Here is an 11,298-nt window from a genome sequence, read left to right on the forward strand (position 1 = left end):
TAATCTAGCAACATGGAACCAGCAGCTAAACCTACTTCGTGGGCCCCAAAAAGCGAGACTTTCCACAACCATTTACAGTTATAAGTATCTCCAAAAGTTTTAAGTGACTTGCAATCATTTGCTTTAAGAACAGCTATGCTTGATGGGAGCTCTGATAATTTTACAAGGCATGTGCAAGATGACACATCGAGAAATTTGAGCCGAGGAATTCGCATGAGACCAAAACTTAAGCATGAAAAGTAATTTCCTCCTAGATCGAGTTCTTTCAAGTTGGGTAACTCCCAAACAGCAGAGCTCATGTTTTCATCCCCCAGTTAACAGAAACCGAGATCCAACTTTCTCAAGTACTCTCTGCGAAAAAAACGAAAATAACGAAAATAACGTAACTGTATGTTGTTCAAGTCGGATAACTCCCTAACAGCAGAGCTCATGTCTTCATCTCCCAAACTGTCCATCTTCCGTTGGATCTTTGAAAGCTTAAAAACTCTAGGGCACTCTGCGAATGAAAGGGTCTCGATTTTCTTAAATCGGCTAATAGATGGAAACTTCTTAATACCCTTGCAGTCTATTATCGATAAGCAAACAAGCTTGTCCAGGCGTCCAAATGATGAATGAATCTCTTTTAGTTTCGGACATCCATGAAGCTTGAATCTTTCCAGAAGTGGAATTCCATCAAAATTTGGTGTCATGACCAGGTTTTTCAATTGCCAAAGTTTAATCATCTTCAAATTTGGCAGATACTGTTGTATACAAGTGTAAATAATTAAGTAAATAATGTACTAAGGTACGTGATAAGAGCTTAACAAAATCCGAATGGAAATCATTTGAAGTGTTTGACTGTTTAATTTAATATGTAAAAATCACTTAATAAAACAAAGAACATACTTTTAAACTCAAACTGACGGATATATCGATTTAATAAACAAAAATATAGAATTTAAATTGAAATCTTACCTATATATAACAAAATAGTATTTATTTTCAAAATACAAAAGCAATTGTGTATGTATGTTTAGACAAACGATAAAAGGTGACAAAGGTATGTTTAGACAAAAGGGTACTCATGTATCCATTTAACTAAAAATTTACTCTGATGGATTACAGTCTATAATTAATTCACTATCTACTTTGTTTTCATTTGTGATTTGGATAAACAATAAGAATTACCTTATAACCATTCCAAAGTTGGTCTTGGATGGCATATTCTAATACCAGACAACAAAGCCCCCTTGGTGGAAAGTTATTACCCGACGGATTTGCAGGATCACCTTTCCATTGAATATAACGAAGGTTTCTCATGTTTGCAAGAATAGGAGGAGGTTTTGCCTCTCGAAAGCTACTATAATCAGCTTTTATTGCTTCAATCATGTCAAGTTCCTGTGAAGAGGAACAAAATGGTGCCATTAATTTTGAGCTAAAAGTGATTGTTCATACATATATCACACAAAGATAAATTAACTGTTACCATCGTAGCATCCATAGCACATATTGTTAGAACATCTTCCTTCTTCCAAACTCTACTATGTTTTTCGGGATTCCTAGGGTGTTCCTCTCTAACAATGTAGTGTCCCATTTCTTGCAACAGATCATGCATATCAAACCTTCCATCCAAAATAGTTATGAGAGCCTTTTGTCTCAACTCCTCTACTCCTATTACAGGATGAAAACCATTAGCATCAAGCATCTCCATTGCCGTATCTTTCTCCACCCACCTAAAAAAACATGCAATATCAAGAAACAAGTCTTTCTGAACTTTTGTAAGTCCATTAAAGCTGATTTTTAGCTTTTCCAGAATCTTATTATCTGGGATCTTTTTTAGTCTTGCTAATGCACTCCTCCACTGATCAATATTTTTGTCACAAAGAGAAGAACCGAGAATTGTAAGTGCAAATGGAAGCCCACCGGCATAAGAGACCACCTCTTTTGAAAGTTGCTCATAATCTTCCATAGGCATGGAACCCCGGAATGCATACTTGTGAAAGAGCTGAATAGCCTCGTCAACATTTAACAAGCTAATATCATGTACCACAACTTCATGAACTTTTAATAAATGCTCATCTCTGGTTGTGATTATTATTCGACTTCCTTCACCAAACCAATCAGGTGATCCAGCTAACGCTTCTAGTTGGTCAAGGTGATTGACATCATCAAGAACAATCAAGACCTTTCTATTACGAAACCTCTTATCTATCAAGCTTCTTCCTCCTCCAATGCTCTTCCCTTCCATCTTCTTAAGAATTTGTTTTTGCAATTCTTCCAAACCATGCCTGCTTGATTCCTCTCGAATATTTGCAACAAAGCAGCAACCATCAAACATTCTATGGATTTCATCATATATAGAAGATGCAAGAGTAGTCTTACCGCCACCTCCACCCCCCCATATTCCAATCATGTTCACACCACCCAACCCAATTTGTAATGCTGATTTTAAACGTTGCACGCGAGTCACTATTCCGATCAGCTTCTCATTTACACTTGAATTTACTAGTTGCAACCTTGATGAAATATTGTCAACAATTTCTTTGATAGCCGCTGATTCATACCTACATATTGGGTATACAGGAATAATTAAGACATGATCACATTGACAAAGGAGAGAATTCGTTGTCATGCTTTAATTATGAAAAAAGGAGGAGACATAACCACGTACCCATTATACTTCAGATTTAATATAAAATTGTAAAGTTAATATACCTACTTAGTTTGTAACAATATTTTTGGGAAATGTTGAATAGTTTCAAACAGAAAAAGGTGAAGAAAGATGAATTTGATGTTGTAGCTTCAAACATGGCGTTATGTAGAGAATTAAAGGTAAAACTCAACGTCATAACTTAATCTGAGCTTATCCATAATATGAGGACTTGAGATATTTTTTAATTAACCAAACTGACCAACTGATCAAGTAAAAGCCTCTGTTTAATCAAGGTTATCAACATCAACAAGAATACTTAAAACATTTGTATAAGATCTTATAAGGTACAAGGATAACTGTCTCGTAGATCAAACATATCTTAAGCATAAAAAGTGAAAATAATAATAATAATAATAATAATAATAATAATAATAATAATAATAATAACAATAATAATAAAAGATACCTGTTGGCAATGTTTTTAGGAACCCATCCAGAGAGGTTGCTTGCATCTACAAGTGCTTTTCTCCAAGATTCAACCTTTTTTTTGTTCTTCAGCTCATGTTTGGCAAATGCCTGTCCGTATTTCCGTTTTTGTATTCGCACTTCAGACGGATCCACATCATAAAATATGGGGATCACAATTTGCCCTCTCATGTCCTTGCATTTCATAATATGTGTAAGTTCATCTAAGCACCACGGTGAATCTGCATAGTTTTTAGAAAATACAATGACGCCAATATGCGATTCCTCAATAGCCTTCACAAGGGATGGATGTTGAAGGTCATCACTAGCCCAATAGAATCATGTTATTGTCTAGAAGAAGTTAGCATGTTCTAGAATGATCTGGAAGATTCTAGAACATTATGGAATACTATGGAGGAGTGTTGAAGATGCTGGAAGATTCTAGAATACTCTAGAATGAGATGGAAGACCCTGGAAGGCTATGGAACATTCTAGAACACTATGGAAGACACAAGAATGTCTATACTTATCTAGGACATTATAGAACATTCTAGAAACATATAAAAGCTTGTAATAGATATAGAATATGGTAGATAGTTCTAGAATAGCCATGAATGTATGTAGATCTAGAAACTTCCTATAAGGAGGTGGAAACACCTATAAATAGGTGTGGAGCTCATTTGCTCCAAACAATCCAACATCCAAGTATCCAAGAAAGCCTCAAAGAAAGCAAAGTGTGTAGTAGTCTCATAAAGTGTAAGTTCTCCTTAAGTGTCTTAATAAAAGTCTTGTTGTTTCCCATATAAAAGAGTCGTGTTCAACAATCTGGTATCAGAGCAAGGTTTCTTGATAGTGAGAACGAGTGATTCTTGTTGTATCGTGAGTAGTTTGTGACTCTGCAAGTTTAGTGTCGAAACTAGCTTGTTTGGTATTACCGAGGTACTGCCAACACGATGGGTGATCTCCAAGTCGTCAGAGGAATCAAGAAACTCAACAACAGCAACTACAAAACGTGGGAAACATGTATGAAGTCCTACTTACAAGGACAAGATCTATGGGAGGTTGTTGGTGGAAGCGAAACTACGCCACCAGAGGAAGACGTTAATGGTGCTTTCCGCAAATGGAAAATCAAAGCAGGCAAAGCAATGTTTTCCTTGAAGACCACAATCGAAGAAGAGATGTTGGAGCATATTCAGGATGAGAACACCCCAAAAGAAGCTTGGGACACGTTTGTGACGCTTTTCTCAAAGAAGAATGATACGAGACTACAACTTTTGGAGAACGAGCTATTATCAATCTCACAACGTGACATGACGATTGCTCAATATTTCCACAAGGTCTAGTCGATATGTCGGGAGATTACTGAACTAGATCCACAATTCGTCATTGCAGAAGCTCGAATGAAGAGGATCATTATCCATGGACTGAGGTCGGAATATTGAAGCTTTGTTACTGCTGTACAAGGATGGCCCGTTCAACCATAACTTGTAGAGTTTGAGAATTCGTTGGCCAACCAAGAAGCTATGGCTAAGCAAATGGGAGGCATCACGCTGAAGAGTGAAGAAGAAGCACTCTACACAAGTAAAAATCGGAGGAATTTCAAGCCACCGTCTAAAGAAGAATACAAAAATGCTGACAAAGGGAAGAGTCAGCCAGGAACCTCACAACAATGGAGATCTCAAAAGACCGACAATAAGAGTTCTCGGGGGAGGAGGTTCAAAGGCAACTGCAACAATTGTGGAAAGTGGGGCCACATGTCCAAGGATTGTTGGTCAAAGAAAAAGTCTTTGGAAAGCAATGTAGTAACTTCCAAAAAGGAAGTAGAGGATGAATGGGATGCTGAGGCACTATGTGCTATAGAAGAGAATAAGACTAAAAGAGGAAGGCTAATGTTCGTGGATGCCAGGGTAAATGGAGGATACACCAAGGCTTTAGTAGATACAGGTTCATCCCATAATTTCCTTGCTAAAGATGAAGCTAAAAAGTTGGGCATCAAATACACCAAAAATCCAGGCCGGTTGAAAGTCATCAACTCTTTATCCAAGCCTATCATTGGTGTTGCATATAGAGTACCTCTTAAGATAGCAGAATGGGAAGGCACCATAGACTTAACAGTGGTGAATATGGATGACTATCATATGCTATTGGGAATGGATTTTCTAGACAATGTACGACCATGGTCATTTGAGAGAGATGATACCATGCGTATCACCAAGGGTTCAATAATTCACATTGTACCCTTGAAGAGAAATAGGATTGGATCCCAAATCCTATCAACTATGCAACTCAACAAAGGTCTCAAGAAGAGTGAGGCAAAGTTTATGATAGCCTTGAAGGAGGAAATTGTTCCCTCAAAGATGGACATTCCGAAGGAGAAGAAGAACATAATGTCACTAGGGTTACATAAAAACTCGCATCTTAGAAGAAAAGTGGAACATGTGATGGAGAAACCGGATAAGGCGAATAAGAAGAAAAACACATTAATTCGTAAGAGCAAAGTAAAATCTCTCAACCAAGCAACATCTAAACGAGATGATCAGATCAATAAGGGATCACGTCATAACATGTTACAGGAATTTTCCAGGGCTTGTAAAAGGGACACCCCACATGCTTACAAGTTCTCCAACGGGAGGCATAAGAAACTATATAAGAGAGTTCAACGGGGTCACGAACAATATTATGGTGCAACAAAAGGCAACCACAAATGTCGTTGTCAACTATCGAAACAATATACGAAGCAACAACTGCAACAACTAAGGAAAAACAAAACATGTGGAAGAGAAAAAGTTCTCAAGGAAGAAGTCAATATGAAACATATCAAGACTAATGACCAAGTAGCAAATGGAGTTCATAAAGGGTTAAGTACTAACAAATATGAGGGCTTTAATTATCAGCTCAACATGGTACAACGAATAGGGGCTAGTGCTGAGGGGGAGTGTTGAAGGTCGTCACTAGCCCAATAGAATCATGTTATTGTCTAGAAGAAGTTAGCATGTTCTAGAATGATCTGGAAGATTCTAGAACATTATGGAATACTATGGAGGAGTGTTGAAGATGCTGGAAGATTCTAGAATACTCTAGAATGAGATGGAAGACCCTGGAAGGCTATGGAACATTTTAGAACACTATGGAAGACACAAGAATGTCTATACTTATCTAGGACATTATAGAACATTCTAGAAACATATAAAAGCTTGTAATAGATATAGAATATGGTAGATAGTTCTAGAATAGCCATGAATGTATGTAGATCTAGAAACTTCCTATAAGGAGGTGGAAACACCTATAAATAGGTGTGGAGCTCATTTGCTCCAAACAATCCAACATCCAAGTATCCAAGAAAGCCTCAAAGAAAGCAAAGTGTGTAGTAGTCTCATAAAGTGTAAGTTCTCCTTAAGTGTCTTAATAAAAGTCTTGTTGTTTCCCATATAAAAGAGTCGTGTTCAACAATGGACAGATCGATGATGATGCGTTTCTTCGTCCTTGTAAGTGTCGATTCCTTGTTGTACAAGAGCTTTATAGAGATAATCGACAAAAGTCTTCCGAGTATCTTTTCCTCTAAAGTTAAGGAAAACGTCATGATTCCATGGCTGAGAGGAAATGGCTGGAGCCCGTGGAGAAGATGATGATGATGAAGATGCCATTGATCAGTTGATAATTTGTTGAGATAGAAAGGTATGTGATGTGGTGTCACCACCTCAATGAAATGAACTATATAGAAAAGAGAGAAATGTGAGTTTCTAAGAAAATTTCAATTTACCAGAAGCTCACGATATATCTAAGTAATGACATGTTGATTAGTTGACATATATATATATATATATATATATATATATATATATATATATATACAGTGTTGTAAACTCGCCGAGTTGACCGATTACTCCTCCGAGTACTCGCTACTCGGCCCCTTGCCGAGGTGAGTTAGAAAATCCCGAGTACTTCCCGATCGACCCCTTACTGAATTGAGCAGTGTTGTAAAACTCGGTCAACTCGGTGATTAATATGTATGGTATACTTAATGATTTATTATTTAACATACACACATGTGATTATTATTACATATATATCTTAAATTTTCAGTAATTATTCACGAAGTGTGACCATTATTTGTTTTTTTAGTTTTTTTGTATTCACATGTATCTAATTTTGTTATATATTTCAATAAACTTATGATATTAACTTATGATTTTGACATATATAGTTTCCCTAAAAATATTACTACATGAATTACCAAATCTGCGTACTCCCCGAGTACTCCTGAGTACTCCCAAGTACTCGCTACTCGGTAGTTGGCCGAGCAGGTACCGAGTAACGAGTTTTACAACCTTATATATATATATATATATATATATATATATATATATATATATATATATATATATATATATATATATATATATATATATATATATATATTAAGAGGTGATTTTCCAAGAAATTAATTTCCAATTTACCAACAGCTAAATATAATATGATTTTTATTGCAACAAATGACAACTGTTGAATTATTTCAACCAATATACACAAACAAATGTGATTTCTAAGAAATTTCCGGTTCACCAAAATCTAAAGAAATATCCACTTGACATTTTCAATATATTTAAATTACGATAATGAATGATTTTTTAATTGCAAAAATCGGATTACTCTCAAGAACATCATCCATTATGCTCTCAAAAAATTTCGAGTTCTTCACTACAAAAATCGGATTCGAGGCTTCTTGGTAATTTCTATGTTAAACTCAAAGTATTTTATTTCATGTTTAGCCTAAGATCCTTCCACTTACACCCTCATTTTTGTGTATATGACCCTTAGAACATCCACATTTCGAGAATCTCTCCAAGACACAAAGCTAGGCTCGAAATTTGCTTCTTCTTTTTCCTTCCACATGAAACTCTTCAAGGTGAGATTCATAACCCACAATTTTTCGTGTTTTTTATACTTTTGGGGGGAATACAAGTCAAATCTCGTTTAACCAATGGATAATTGCATGTACCGGGGTGTAATGTTTTCAACCTTTGAGTATTTGCATGAACATGGAGTTTATCTTATACAACTTCATAAAAATCCTGAGAAATGTGTTTGTTAACATATATATTGCATGAAAACTTATGGATAAGAGTTATAGCCTCAAAAAATAGCAAAAATGTGTGTTGGTTTCAAACATATATAACTTAAACTTAAACATCAGCTTTCAACAGAAAAGTTATGGTCCATTTAAGGACTATTTTGACCATCTTGAACTTAATATTTTTCAAAACTGTTTAATATGCAAATAGTTTAGGTTTATTCTAAGGACTACTCGCATATGTTCATACGATTTTTCTACAATTTTTGGCGATTTTTACAAAACTGTCTATCATTTCAGGAATGATTTCAGACCAGTCTGTGAAGATGAACATTTTCACACTGGTTTGAGGCCATTAAAAATTATGATAAAAATCATGAACAAATTAGACTCATTTTAAAAACTCTCAGAGTTTACGGATCCAAATTTCGACTTATGATGATTTTTCTATAAGTTTTCTAAAAACAGGGACAGAAAAGTCAAAAACAAGAAATTGCCTTTATCATACTAAAAGCTCTTATACTGGTATTAGATGTAAGTATATATATATATATATATATATATATATATATACCTTCAGATCCGGTTGGCAACAAACCGTAGATCCGTACAAATAATATCATATATGGCAACATATAACATTTAGCACATAAAAGCATTTTAGGCAACTTCCTAAAATATACTAATGCTCGTGTCTAAAATTCAATAGACACTTAACTCAAAATTCCACTTAGCATTCTAATTTTAAGTCTAGAAATCCCACAAATTCCTAGTTCGCTTAAACTAATGCTCTGATACCAACTGTGACATCCCAAAAATCTCGGCCAGAAAAGATCGGTTTCATTTATGCTTTTTAAATAATTTTGATTTTAAAAGAGATGCGGAATTTGTTCCCAAAAACAAAACATGATAAAATAGATTTTTTTTATCAAAATATTTCATAAAGAAATATAATTTCATTTCATAATCAAAAATCGGGATGTCATGTTCCGATACAAATCATAAAGCAGAAATGATAACATTACAAGTTATTCAACAAATATATACATATACAGACTTGTAAACAAAACAACTTGATGATTCATCCATCTTATGCCCTTGCGCCACTTCCTGTAATACAAATAAACTGAGTGGGTCAGGGTTCGGGGCCTGGTGAGCATATAGAGTTTTCAACCCACAATAAATAATTATATTTAATTTCAACAATCAACAATAACCCGATTACCCATTCCCGTTATCCTCACTTTACGTCCCTAAAAACAACATCTATTATAAGGAACCTAATTTAGGATTTTCATCGGGACGAACATTACTGCAGAGGGGCTTCCTCAACAATAAGTGTCCTAAAGGCAACCATGTGGGGGATAGAGTAAACCGGTGAACACATTGTTCACAACACCTACAGGTTATGAGCCTACTAGCGGTCCACATGACTGTCTAGAATAGTCCGTTGTCGTCATCCATACTCTGCTGAATGACTAGAATAACACCAACAACGAGGCCTCTCATCAATTTATTTCATTGCACACCAACTGTCTACCCATGTTCAACCCAACATATTAGTAGATAAAAATATACATGTTTTATACATAATTTTTAAAAGAAAAACTATATAGCATGCTCTTTCAATACTCCCTCCAAATAGCAAGAAATACGTAAACACATAACAAGAAATTTCAAGGAGAGTCATATAAGTCTATGTGTTAGAAGGTAATAATAATACCCTCACATAACCCTTATTCTTAAATACATTCAACGATTACTTGTATAATATCATGTATTGAAAGGGACTATACATTCACTTGATCAGAAGATGATCGGACAACACTACGACTTGCAGAAGTAGTATTCTTCGGTAGATCTGGAAGATCTTCACAAAAACCGGGCTCCTCGCGGGCAGGGCTTCGGCTCGGAAATCTCACTTCTTGGGATCCTCGGGGCTTTAGAACTTGCTTCGGGGCTCGGGAATGATACCGGGGCTTCGGGATATAATTGGCACGCAAATCGAGGCAAAAACTAGAGATAAGAAAGGGTTTGAACAAAAGAAATCGGTAGCTCTCGCATTCTATTTATAGGATGTTGGGTCTGGGATTACTCTGGGCGTAATTTTCAAGTACGTTGGGCGTAATTTTTGTTACGTTGGGCGTACGCTTCGGATAAGCTTTGGTACGTGTGCCATGATCTTCAAAAATTCATAACTTTCACATACGAGCTCCATTTTCGACGTTCTTTATATCCACACGTAGGTTTAGAGACCGTCGGGTAATTTTGACTTTATTTTTTATTATTTATTTTTAGTAGGTCGGGATAGAAAAACTTCGTTAGAAATTCATAACTTCTTCGTCTGACGTCCGTTTTTGTTTGTCTTTTCACCAATGCACTACTATCAACGAGATCTTCGATTCTCGTTTAGAAAGTTTCGGTTAAAACTCGCTCGATCTTAATTCAAACTTTTGCGCTGTCTACTGCTAAACTGAAACTTCGAGAAATCATAACTTCCTCATACGAAGCCAGATTAAGGCGTTCTTTTTATGCACGCTTTCGATTCAACATTATCTACGTCTTTCGTGTTGATCACTAAGGCTAAATATTATTCCTTCGTAAATTCACTATTTACGTCATGCTGTGCCACACCGGTTTTGTCACGAAACTTCGACAAATCATAACTTCTTCATTATAACTCGGATTTCGGCATTCATTATCTCTTCGGAATCCTTTTTTCAACCACTACATCTTCATGCAAAGATATCGGGCATATCTCACACTTTAATTTTGACGCTTATTTTATTCTTAATTCATTAAATTATAATAATTAAGAAAATAAACACATAATTCATATAATTCACATAATTCACAAATAATACATTTTTATTATTTCAAATTTGGGTTATAAAGGTTAACCCAGACTATTACATTGCTAAAAATGACAATCCCAGAAACACGGGTGTTACAATATATATATATATATATATATATATATATATATATATATATATATATATATATATATATATATATATATATATATATATACTTTTAAAACATCTAAACATGTTAACTTATATGTATTTATATATATGATTATATAAATTGTCTTGACGAACAAGCATAATAAATTATAATCGGTATA

The 11,298-nt window shown here is 35.2% G+C and overlaps 1 protein-coding gene across 1 annotated transcript; it reads right to left on the reverse strand.

The window, feature by feature from the left end:
- Positions 1-314: 314 nt before the first annotated feature.
- On the reverse strand, positions 315-6,741 carry LOC145008663 (disease resistance protein Roq1-like). Its single transcript, XM_078967259.1, has 6 exons — positions 6,569-6,741; positions 6,194-6,202; positions 3,099-3,422; positions 1,466-2,543; positions 1,168-1,377; positions 315-740 (listed from the first exon to the last, which is right to left on the reverse strand). The coding sequence occupies exons 1-6, from the start codon at positions 6,739-6,741 to the stop codon at positions 315-317; spliced, it is 2,220 nt and encodes a 739-aa protein (XP_078823385.1).
- Positions 6,742-11,298: the final 4,557 nt, after the last annotated feature.

Source organism: Lactuca saligna, chromosome 8, assembly GCF_052625555.1.
Source record: "Lactuca saligna cultivar CGN05327 chromosome 8, ASM5262555v1, whole genome shotgun sequence".
Lineage (NCBI taxonomy): Eukaryota > Viridiplantae > Streptophyta > Magnoliopsida > Asterales > Asteraceae > Lactuca > Lactuca saligna.

Excerpts from the sequence above, each read along its gene's own strand:
- LOC145008663 (XM_078967259.1), bottom strand. The coding sequence starts at position 6,741 with ATGGCATCTTCATCATCATCATCTTCTCCACGGGCTCCAGCCATTTCC. Across the intron at positions 2,544-3,098 it reads CCTAAAAACATTGCCAACAG|GTATGAATCAGCGGCTATCA; the intron begins GTATCTTTTATT and ends CCCAATATGTAG. Across the intron at positions 741-1,167 it reads AACTTTGGAATGGTTATAAG|TATCTGCCAAATTTGAAGAT; the intron begins GTAATTCTTATT and ends TGTATACAACAG.